Below are 12,567 nucleotides of genomic sequence, written 5' to 3' on the forward strand. Positions count from 1 at the left end.
TTGTCCATTATCAATACAGCCATGTTGCACAGGTGCAGAAGAGGCCTCATAACGCCCATCTGTTCTGTTATCAGTTGATAGCTGCTGTGTGCACGTGTACACGCTCTCCTGTTAGTGTGAGCACACAGACTTCTTTATCTCACTGCTCCCAAGGCAAGGAGCCAGAGTTGTGTAAGCTCGGAGGAGGATAGAGATGAGGAGCAGGGATCTGTGGAATCTAATGTAATGTTACTGCCAGGTGCATACCTTATATCTGCACGGTGTGTGCATTTCACAAACCCAACGTGCTGTTAATATTTTATTTTTACGTTCTGGTCATCTTCTAGCTATCAAAAAAAGTGAAAGTCTTCGCCTTTAAAACATGCTGTATGTTTGGCACTAGTTGTGACCAACAGCTCCTCGGCCAGTGTGTATTTGTTTCCATACGTGCACGGATAGTAGCCTAATAAAAGGAAACGGGTACTGAAAAAAGAAAAGTGCACATTGAAGGGCACACACTCAGGCGGGATGCAGAAATGCAGACGCTACAATTCAAAGACTGCGAGGCCTAAGCTGGTTGGGAGCGAGAGAGCAGACTGTGCTCTGGAAGGCATGAAGAAGCAAAAAGAAAAAAGAGGAGAGAGAGAGAGAGAGAGAAGCTGGGATGGCTGCAGGGGCAGCCGATTAGGGCACAGGGGCCACAGCTGAACTCACTGACACCAAAAGTAAAAGATGGTCAGCGCCCCAGAGCACGGGGGGAAGGGGAAAAGTAAGGAAAAGAATGCACAAAGGGAGGAGAGCACAGGAAAGTTCGGAGTGTGATACAAAGTACACCGGCTTTCCAATTGCAGTTGCATTTGGAAAGCAGGTTAATACTTAGCAAAGTAAATAAATGGGGCTAACAACAATGCTGCTTATTGTGCTTCTCCATCCACGTTCCAAGGAAAATCCTGGTAGTTTGAGGATTAACAAGTAGCATTTTTAACTGATGGTTTAGCAAAAAACAGCAGTTTACAGCCACCACTTTGGTCAAGAAGATGAAATTTAGTTTTTGCAGGTCCTTAAGTAGTAATGGAAATATATGTAAGTATAATATTGGCAGAGCTGTCAGTCTTTCATGTTTACAGCAGAAGATGTTCAGTGTCTGAATGCACGAGGACAGTGATGTTGTAGTTGCTCTTCTTGATATTTTTACTATCCACCGTTTTTATAATTATCATGTATGAACCAGAGTATCTGAATATGTATTTATTTTATTGTTTTAAGTTTTGGAAGCAAAGGAGGGTCAGAAGTGTCATAGCTGTGTGCTGCCATATCTGAATATGTGAAAACATGTATGAATCCATTTAAATACGTGAAAGTCTAAAATATATTTGAAATAATTTCACTTAGAATCGGCATGTGCATGACATTTTGTGAGTGGTGTCAGGTTATAATAGCAAACAGTTTGAACAACAGGATGATGCTTAGCATTAAACCAGCAGTGAACTGCACACATGTTGTCGTCAGGTTTCCCTGCATCTGTCAGTTTTGCACCTTTACCAGTGTCAGGTGCCAGTTTATTTTCAAGGAGCTAAAAGAGGCTTTGAAAACGTCATTTATTGCGAAGATTTCTTTGTTTTCTTGGTACAAAGGAAAGCATCTGCTATCAGTCTAATTTTTATATTAAACGTCAGGAACTGCAGGATTTCATATTTGGTGCATGCCTAGTTTTCGGCCCCACATATGTACAGATAATGGTGATGCACAGCTACTTAAGTATGCTGTATTTAGTAAGCGTGTTGCCTGCTACAGTTAGTTATACATTCATCATCTTCAGTTAAGGGCCACAGGGGCTGGAGGCTATCCCAGCTGTCATAAGGCAGGTGGCAGGGGTACACCTTGGACGAGTACAGAGAAAACCCGGGCATGTCGAGAACATGCAAGCTCCAAACCAAAACCAAAAAACACAGTTGATGTTTTGTTTTTTTTTCTTCCCAGAACCATCATGCTGGGATTTGATGGCGCTAACGACCTCAGCGGCTAAGGGATATCTTGTGAAACTATCATTAAGAAGGAATGACCAATTCAGGAATATACAATTTGTTTTTTTTAAATTAGCGAGTTGGGATTTCTAGACATTTAATGTGTTTTAGTTGTCTGGCACGGAGAGTGGATATCAGGCTTGGTGCAAAGCTGAGTGGGCGTATCCATTTTTCCCCCCCTGATTGTTGGCATGTAATGAGCTCTGACTTTGATCTCAAAAGATGCGCTGCAACAATGCGGCTATTCCAAGACTTAATCTGCTTTTAATGTTTTCACTTAACATGTATCCCCATTGTCTCACAGGCAATAATTAAGCAGGGTTATAAGATACATAATGAGGCTAAATCACACCTCATTCTAGTGTGTGTGTGTCTGTGTGTGACTACTGATATTGAACACACCTTGTGTCACCTCAGGCAGTTTTATCTGCATTAATCTGAGAGGTTTTTGATATAAAAATGGAAAATATGAAGCAGGTTTTTTCATATATTCAGATGACAGTGGTAAAAAACGACTGGAAAATTCAAACTACAACATTCTGAAATGTGGATAGTCTTTTTTTAATATTATTATTATTTGTATTCCTGACGAACTGAACCGGTATTATACACTTCCTTTGGTTGGTTAAAAACTCTAAACAATGTATTAAGCACATGATGAAGACATCTTTAGTGGTTGGGGTGTTGCTCTTTCTGACTGTAGAGCAGTTGTGTCAGAACCAATATTGCAATCAGCCTTTAAAGGCTTTCATGCACTGGAGATGTAACTGATATTTTAGTCAGTCATCAGATATTCTGCACGAAATAAGTTGTTTCAGATGAAAAGCAGTAACTTACTGGATAGGTTTCACTGTCAGTTTTCGACGGCCTCTCTCCCCCTGAAACACCTCCTTTATATACAAATTCTGCTCTTTCATCTCTTCGCATTCAGGTCATAAAATTTTTATCTAGAAAACCACCAGCAAATTTGGCATGCATGCCTTCTCAGCTGAATAGGTGTGTTACTGTGAATGGTAGATTATTAACCAGATAGAGAATGCATGGATAATGAGCGGCTGTACTCAGTCAATAATCAGATATATTGAGTAGATACAGGGAGGGAGACACTGTTAGACTGAGGCAGAGGTGGGGGAGGGAGCAGTTAATTAGATGTGGCGTTTCTTTGCATTACCAAACAGGTAGGCAATAAAAACATAAACCTCTGTGCTCCATTCAAATACTTTCATTGCTTTAACAGCACAACAATTCATCAGGTTAGTAACATGTTGTCATAATCGCACTAAAACTCCTAAAACCTCATTAGTTCAACAGCCGCTGTCACCTGCTGGTTCCATCCCCGTTCACAAACCGCTGCTTTCCTCACTCAGTAGCTGCAGTAATAATTTGAAAAGTTCACCATGCCTTCACCGCATCTCTCACTTCAGAGGAGATGACTTGGCATAGCATACTCAATAATTCAACACTACAGGCGTGAGAATATATACGGTGTCTCATCTGAGACTGGGGTAAGTTGAGGGTTAGCAGCGTCTGCTTTACTGCAGCATGCCAAACTACAAAGGCGTTTCCTGGGGGCTGCAGCGAACGGAGGAAGCAGGAGAGGGGGGGGTATCGAGCTCTGCTGCTTGGAGACAGCTCATTCTCTTGTTGTTTAAGTTCTACCGCCCGCACACACTTACTAGAATTGCACTTCTTTTTTTCCCCCCTGCAGATATTAACACTTAAACATTAAATATGCATGCCCACCCCCTCATGTTTATGTTTTTGTCTTTGAGGCATGCCAGTGCAGGCATTCTTTCTTCCTGGTATGCACTGTGGTGCAAGGGAAGTGGCTATTTCCCAAAAAAAACAACAACAAAAAACCCCAACCTCTCCGTGATGAATGTCCCCTATTTGCTGTTTTTTCTTTTTGTTAAACAAAGCCTTTATTAGTGTGCGGGCTGTTGCAATAGTTGTTTCGTAATAGGAGCAAGAGCACAGGCCTGCATATACACACGTCTGTGACCGCAGTAGGAGGTTGGGAACGCGTTCCTAATCCAGGCGCAGTGTGATATTCGTGTCAGAGAAGATTCCTGTGCTTCCCTGTGAACTCACCAACTCTAGTCACTCCTTACATCCCACTTAAAGCATTTCCTCACACACGTGCACCGAGCAGAACGTGATCTCAAGCACACGAAGCTCATAACCAGGTAGACAGCTGGGAATTTAGGAGCACATGACACTCGCAATCACAAATGCACTAGGAGCCATTCACTCGTCCTTTGCGTGCCTCCCTCCCTTCTCCCTCCTCTTGCCGCTCTCATCTCCACTGAACACTGCAGGGTGGCTGACAGGCCTGCTGAGGGCTCTTGTCGCCGGGCGGATTAAGCGGTGATACAAAAAGAGGCTTAAGGGCCACAGGAAGCAATGACTCCTAAAAGGAGGAGTTGGAGGGGGGTGGTGGTGGTGGTGGCAGGAACAATCGACTGCTCCACGAGCCAGCAGCAACAGCCAATCAGGAGGTGCTGCAAGCAGGCACCTGAGCCTCTGCAGTATCTGCAGGCGGTGGTCAATCCTCTGATGACCCTGGGGTCAGGGTCGGGGCACTATTGGATCAAAGAGGAGATGATACTCGCCCAAACAAAGACTGGAGAATTATCCCTCAGCTTTGGCAGCTATAAATAAGCTACAATCCTTGTTCTTTTTCACTTGATTGTTTGCTCAGGTTGCACTATTCTATTGTGAGATAACGGCTCTTTTCCAGGGTGGCAGCTGGGGGTGAGAGGGGGTTGGAAATATCTGAAAGCAGCAGAAAATGCATTGTTTATTTGCTGGAAGTGTTGCAATAAAATGCACATTTTATTTGGAAATTGTGTTTTTCACTTTTTTTTTTTTTTTTTTTCCAAATTAAAAAAAAACTTACATGTTGCAGCACAAATGCGAGGCGCTTACAAAGTCAGGGGAAAAAAGGGTTTGACGAGGTGACCTTCTGAGCACCAAATGGCTTCCTTTTCCAGCCGGAGATGGAGTCCATCATACGTAATCACAAGTATCGCCCACACCTGTAAGGTGCCTTGTTGAAACAGATGACAAACGTGACAAACTGCGCACAGTTCCCCTATCAGGAGCCTGAATGACTCTGTGGCGGGAGGACAGGAGATGTAGAAAGAGGCCGGTGATCCGGGAAGGACAAATTGCGGGCTTAGATCCATCAGCCATCTGTCAGCTCGCAAAGCTAATCCCTCTGCGTGGGATGGGGCTCCCTGGCAGCTCCTCTACCCCACTCCACCCCAGCTCCCTCTCGCCCGCCCCAGCTGGTCCCACCCACAAAACATGACCCACCTCGTCGCATCAATACTGACACTGACCTGTATTACATTTGTCCAGAGACCTGCTTGCTGAGTACTCACTCAATTGGGCTTAATTTGCATTAACCTCTCTTTATCTTTCTGACATGATAGGGATGTTTAAGCAGTGAGGCTGCACGGGTGAACATTGATTTTTATTGTATGGGCATATCAAAGAATATATAGGTTGGGATGCACTACTTTTCAACTCATGTGACTGCTAGGGTTTTTAATTTTTTTTTAAATTAATTTTTTAGAGGTTAAAAATGACCTTACTACATTCTTGGTGTGCATGCCATATAAATCTGATATTTTCCTGCTCGTGCTTGTACAATCAAAAAATAGTTTGTGGTCCCCAGAAATCTCCCATTTCAGCCTACTGACCAAAAACGAGTTCATTATCCTTTTTTTCCTCGTCTCCCATGGGGCTGGATTAAATTTTGTTTCCTTATTTGTTTTGACACTGTTGGTTTAATGCAGGAAAATAAGGGCACAGTTTTTTATCTTACACAACACTTTTAGCCTATAGTCTCTTTCTCTCTCGCTCTCTCTCTAATTATATGCACTTGGCCTGGATCTAGAATTGCTTATTTCTGGCTCTCTAAACTAGGCCATGGTTATGTGACACCCAGTAACCCTGTGCCTTTTACCCCAAAAGCCTTTGGACTTGGAAAAACCTCCCGAATCGTTTATTGTTTACGTTTCTCATTTGAGCTTTATCCGAGCAGGTGGGCAGCCTCATATGTTGGTGATAGTTCACTGACCATTATCTCTGTCGTGATTACACACAGATTACGCCACTGCTGGACTTGGCTGTTGTTTGCCTTTTATTTGCAGATGTTTATAAGTATTCAGCATGGCCTCTTTTTGCTTCTTGTTTCTAAACTGTTTGCTTAATGTGAACTGGACAAAAGGCGAATGCCATAACAAAGGCGCAATTTGGACGAGGAAGCCTAAACACATGTAGTATCTGAAATTGATAATGGATGCAAAACGGCTTATAATTTTACTACTAACTGCTCCATTTCCTATGGCAGTCATGTTTCTACCCATGATTCCACTGACACCACCCTCCCCTTGTCTCTTCAATACCTTACACGTCTGTTTCTCTGTCACGCAGGGCTTCTTTCGGCGAAGCATTCAGAAAAACATGGTGTACACTTGTCACCGGGAGAAGAACTGCATCATCAACAAAGTCACCCGCAACCGCTGCCAGTACTGTCGGTTGCAGAAGTGCCTGGAAGTCGGGATGTCGAAGGAGTGTGAGTAAAAACTTGATCATTTTTACCCAGAGTGCCCTGCCCTCACAGGGCATTTAGGGACAAGCACAGATCTTATCGCAGCTCTTTAATCCCAGGGGTTTTGGCATGATTGTGGCCACCGCAGGAAGTCTTAAGTCGCAGCATTTGTTGACATTTGCTCCTCTGCTAACATTGCGTAAGAATTCATCCCCTTCCTCCAGCACAATCTGACAACATATGTCATAATCTAGTCTGTAGGTGGAGTTTTATCAAGATTATCAAAACAAATTAAAGCACAAGGCTGTTCCGATTTTTCCATTTGAAAAGAATATCCACCGTATGTGCGAGCGGCAGAGATGCAGTCGTGATGCAGACTGGCATTAGCAGTCAGGGTGTCGCCAGGCTTGGCAGGCCTCTGTGATGAATATGTTCTCACCTGCCGAGAGTGAAAGAGCAGGCGTCTGCTCCAATCATTGCACCCCCGGGGGCTGTGTGAACACACACATACACGCAGCCAGTCAGACTTGATAAAGTAATTGGGAGAGGTGTGACCACAGAGGCCAGCAGGGTTTTTACCTCAACCAGATCACATGACACACACACACACACACACGTACTTACTTCCCAGCAGAAAAGAGAGGGAGAGTGCTTGTGTGTAGGAGGGGGATGCGTTTATATTCTGATAAACACTTTTTAATGGTCTGAAACTGGGCATGTGTCGATTTGAAAATCATAATAAAAATCACGTGATCAGAAAGTGCAGCACGCCTCTTTCCTGTTTAAACACACTAGCGTACAGCCTTCCTTGCTCAATCTCTCTGCGCCTCCTGTCTTCCCAGAGCTATTTACCTCGTCTCTCTGCTACAGAAAGTGCAGGGAGCGCTCCCCACGCCACAGCACTGTGGCTTACAGTAAAAGAAGTTATCCTCTGAGCTCCTTACCTTTGAATGGGGCCATTAATCATGGTTAGAAAGATCACAGCAGCCAGTTCTTTTACACACACAGGCACCGAGGCACACAGCACACAATAGACTGGAGTTGGAGAGCCATCTAGTGGTGACTGTATAGTACTGGATGAGAGAGCGAACAGGCGAGAGGGCTTTTCTGAACTAGACTCAAGGGAAGGGTGTATGATTGTTATAGATCTATAGTTTTCCAGGCTCCTTTTGTTGAGCTGCTTTTGGTTTTTACTTGAATACCTTTTTTTTTTCTGGAGTGTGTTCATGTTCTGCAGGTTTCATACCACACAGTGCTGACTTTGGCCAGTGGAACTGGTCTGGGGTGGCGAGGCGGGAGAGACTGGCCATCTGGGGCCAGCAGGGACTCTCTCTTCGCCTCTGACACAGACACGAGAACGGGCACGCTCATCAAAGTGCACTCTTCACCATAATTCCATGCACACGCATGCACAAATTATGCGCATACAAGGTGACAAACACAAGCTGGTAGGAATAAAAAGCCTGTAACAGAAATACACTCGGACAGCTTCGCTTGGAACGGCGTACACTCCCCTGTCAAACACACACGCAGAAGGTGGACCCCCCGCTAGTGCCGGGGGACGTCTGGGTGACCTTGTGTCTGCTGGCAGACAGCTCCAGATGACAGTGCCATGCCTGCTGCCAGGTGGCAGTGGCACACAAGACAGAGCCGGGAGGAGCGGGGAGGGCGTTGGCAGGAAGCGGAGGGTTACAAGGGAAACGCCTGTAAAGGCTAGTGCCAGCTTCAACCTGACGGTGTGGTTGAAGCGGACAGCTACGAACCGGTTTAATTCCTGAGCAACAACTGTTCCAAGGGATTGCAAAAGCTGCGACATTGTTCTCTAAATTCTGTGAGAAATATGTACATTCTCAAGCAGAGAGGGGGGGGGAAGGGACAAGAAGCAGAAGTTTCAAGTAAAATGTTGTATTTATAGCAAATCAGTTCCACTTTTTAACTGTTTTTATATAATCACAGTTCACTACCATGTTGTGTTCATGTTGGAGTCCTCTCAACATCATCCCACCTTTTTCTCCCAAAGTAATCAACCTTTCCTCGAGGAAGGTGTTATTCAGCGATAGAAAAAGTAATAAAAGCAAAATAAGATGAAGCGCAGAATGATGGAGAAGCGTGCAAAGAGGGGATAACATCAACCAGAGAGGCAGGATAGCGACGAAAGATGAAGGCAGAGAGAGGGAGAGAAGAGTACTGAACCCGGTGTGAGCAAGAATGAAAATCTAGAGTTGAGAGAGCCGAGGGGGGAGTCGGGGGAGGAAGGGAGGACTGAGGCTGGAGGACAGAGAAAGAGAGAGAAAGACGGGGGAAAGTTTCATCACTGTCGACGGTGGCTCTGCGCTGCGAGCAGCAGGAGCAGGGGTAACATTGACATTTTTATCTTTCCATTGAATTTAATCTGTGTGATGGACGAGCTGCCAGAGCTTTAATTTTCCTCACACGAATTATCCCTGTCTGCCCACCTCCCTCTGTCTTGTACACAGACACAAACACGCGGGCACAAAAAGCCCCGCATACACACCCGTGGCACCGAAATTGTCTATTAAGTTGCACGCGCGCAGCCGAAATCCACTACGAGAGGGAATGATTGAGTGATGGCTGGGCGTGCACGCGTGTGTGCGTGCGTGTGCGCCGACGCAGTATTCTGTGCACGCTGCACACCGGCTCGTGTAAATCCTTTTTATGCAACGAGCGTGCAACTGTGGACAATCCATGATGCAAGTCCCTCCATTAGCATTCATATTCTCATAATACATTTTTTAGATTCATGGCTGGAAGTTGACACACAAACGTCAAATGCACATTTGTATCTACACACATCCACACGCGGATGATGATGATGATGATGGTGATAATAATAATAAATATTTTAAAAAAAGAAAAGCAAAGCAAGGCAGTATTTCTCTCATTTGCACTCCCCTGCCAGAGGCCTCCTTCCCCCAAAGTTATTGCATGTGGCAATTCGCCATGACAGATCGCCAGTCGTGCCTAATAGTTCTTTAATGACTTCATTAAATTGTGTTGTGCGGCTTATGATTGTGCTGCCGATTTGTCAGCGAGGGTAATGTCTGGGCACTAGGGATGCCCCACTTTTATTTGTGAATTAATTGGACATTGAGTGCGTTGCAGCCCTCCACCCCTCCCCTCGTTGCACACAGGACACAGAATCCCAATCAGCTCCACAAACAGGGCTGGCCCAAATATCTTCAGCAGCTTACTACAGTGTTATGCAACCAGCCTCCTAAGCTGAGGGCTTGTTAAACAGGGTGTTCCTTCCCTAAGTCATAATTAGCTCATTAAAGTAAATGGAAATGAAAAAAACATTTTGTTTTCCGTGTTTATACCCACATAGTTTATGAAGCGGTCTCATCACAGCATACTCTTCTTCATCGGCCTTTCTTTGCTGCAGCGTTTTCTGCGCAAGTACCAGTGCATGCTGGAAAATAATGCATTACCACGATCGCAGCGGGGTCTTCTTCACTTCTTGTTGTGGTGAGCGGTGCTTAGCAATAACATAATGCCGGATCAGACTTCCAGCCCCCGCCCTCCTCCTCGCCTTCTTGTTCTCCCAGGCAGGGAGGCCTGTCTGTGGGCTGATGAATGAGCAGCAGCACAGAGAAGTGCCCCCCCCACTCCTTGGCCCTGGTCCAGGCCCCCTCTGTCAAAAGACACTGATCTCCCATCAGCCCGAGCGCTCTTGCCCTTAATGGTCAAGGTTGGTATTAAGACAAGGAAAATCTGATCTCAGGTTAGTGGCTGGGGGAGGCGGGGAGGGGGGTGCAGGTACCTTGAGGGGAGGTAGAGATTGGAGAAGTGATAGAGTTGGAAAGGTGGATGATTTAAAGCATTTTGAAAATGAGAGAGGGCGTGCATCGGCTGAGAATGAGACGCACTGAGAGGATGACTAGGAAAGCGCGAACGTGTTGTATAACCAGGAGAGGGAGAGAGATACGAGAGTAAGAGAGAGAAAAAGCTGGAAGGTTTTTCTCCCTCTCTCTCTCTCTCTCTCTCTCTCTCTCTCTCTCTCTCTCTCTCTCTCTCCCGGTATGGTCTCCGCAGCCGAGCCCTTTTAAAACCATTAGAGGCAGGATATTTGTCATATTATGTTATTAGATTAGCTGGGACCTCTAATGAAAGCTGTGGCAATTTGTCAGCCTTATGGATAGCTCCATCCCCCACCACTATTTATCAACTAGCACCCCATCTCACCCAGCACACCCCCACCCCAGCCTCAGCGCACACACGTACACACAACAAAACCGCATCCAAACGTGGATGGGAGAAATAGATCGAGCTCATAATGGGATTCCAATGCTAAACACCCCGCCTAGTGTTTTTTGTCATTTGGGGTGAGCACACCACTCTCAGCCAGAGCGCCCGAAGGGAAACGACAGAGGATTATTTCAAGGTTTTTTTTATTTTTTTCCCTTCTCTCCCTCTCCATTACCATAGCCCATCCTGGATGGAGCTGTCTCACAACATTTATCTTAGAGTATCGGATAAGAAAAGATGTGTTTGCTGCCGCTGTTTGCTGCACACTGAGGATCGGTTCCTGCTTATGACTCGCCTCAGTTTTACCTCGATCTGTAGTCAAGAGTTACTGATAAAGGAATGCGTGCAGACTGTAATTAGCTCCATGAACTGTACACTACACTTGAAATAGATCTGAAATGCTGCAGCATGAACCGCTGTGTTTAAAGTGAAAAAGAATACAAGATTAAATGTAAAGTTTGCCAAGACTTTGTGTTTTGTCGAAAGGGTTCGAGATGCATACTAATCTCTCCATTCCTTCCCTCCCTTTAGCGGTGAGGAACGACCGGAACAAGAAGAAAAAGGATGAGAAGAAGCAGGAGTGCACAGAGAGCTACGTGCTGAGTCCTGACACGGAGCAGATGATCGACAGGGTTCGCAAGGCACACCAGGATACTTTCCCCTCCCTCTGCCAGCTGGGCAAATACACTACGGTCAGTGGCATGAGACTGACAGCCTGTGTGTCCTTATGTTCATTCACCTTTTTCAAGTGTGAGGATTTTTTGTTTTTTCTTTGCCTTTGAAATAAAATTGATCTGCAAATATTTTTTTCCTTTATTCGTACAGACTAACAGCTCAGAACGACGTGTGTCCTTGGACGTAGACCTGTGGGACAAGTTCAGTGAGCTGTCCACCAAGTGCATCATCAAGACAGTGGAGTTTGCCAAGCAGCTGCCCGGCTTCACGACGCTCACCATCGCCGACCAGATCACTCTGCTCAAAGCTGCCTGTCTGGACATCCTGGTACGAATAACGCACTCACAAAAAACATTTACCTTAGATGTTTTCAGTGAATAAAACTGGAAGTGCGGTTTGAATTTTTTTTCACAAACCAAGCCTGTCTGCTGTCCACAGATACTGCGGATCTGCACACGCTACACACCAGAGCAAGACACAATGACTTTCTCAGATGGACTTACGCTAAACCGAAACCAGATGCACAACGCTGGCTTCGGTCCCCTTACTGATCTGGTTTTTGCCTTCGCCAACCAGCTCCTTCCTCTGGAGATGGATGATGCAGAGACGGGGCTGCTTAGTGCCATCTGTTTGCTGTGTGGAGGTATGGCGGGTCTTTAGAAAAAGGCCCTTAGAGCTTGCTTGGGTCATGTTTGTGTCAGAAACAGCAGCGGGGGTAGCAATGCTGCACTCTTTTCTTTAGCACCATCTAGTGGCCACTGTGGTTCTAACAGTCGTAGAGTACCGGTTGACCCTTTTCTCTGTGCTTTTTTTTTTTTTTTTTAACAGATCGACAGGACTTGGAAGAGGCAGACAAGGTGGACATCCTGCAGGAGCCCCTTCTGGAGGCGCTGAAGATTTATGTAAGGAAGAGGAGGCCCCACAAACCGCACATGTTCCCCAAGATGCTGATGAAGATCACTGATCTTAGAAGCATCAGTGCTAAAGGTCTGTGGTTCCCTTGTCTTTCTACATGTATAGTGCTACAGTGATTAGTTACTCAGGTGTACAATTGATCATTTC

General features: G+C 45.5%; 1 protein-coding gene across 8 annotated transcripts in view; it reads left to right on the top strand.

Moving 5' to 3' along the window:
- Window positions 1-12,567, top strand: part of raraa (retinoic acid receptor, alpha a) — a 141,057-nt gene that overhangs the window by 125,734 nt on the left and 2,756 nt on the right. For all 8 annotated transcript variants that reach the window (XM_039616262.1, XM_039616264.1, XM_031739651.2 and 5 more), the window contains 5 exons: window positions 6,447-6,588; window positions 11,362-11,522; window positions 11,656-11,832; window positions 11,944-12,148; window positions 12,334-12,492. In XM_039616262.1, coding sequence (XP_039472196.1) covers window positions 6,447-6,588; window positions 11,362-11,522; window positions 11,656-11,832; window positions 11,944-12,148; window positions 12,334-12,492 — 844 coding nt within the window. The remainder of the gene's footprint in view (window positions 1-6,446; window positions 6,589-11,361; window positions 11,523-11,655; window positions 11,833-11,943; window positions 12,149-12,333; window positions 12,493-12,567) is intronic.

The sequence above is a fragment of the Oreochromis aureus genome, linkage group 8 (genome assembly GCF_013358895.1).
Source record: "Oreochromis aureus strain Israel breed Guangdong linkage group 8, ZZ_aureus, whole genome shotgun sequence".
Lineage (NCBI taxonomy): Eukaryota > Metazoa > Chordata > Actinopteri > Cichliformes > Cichlidae > Oreochromis > Oreochromis aureus.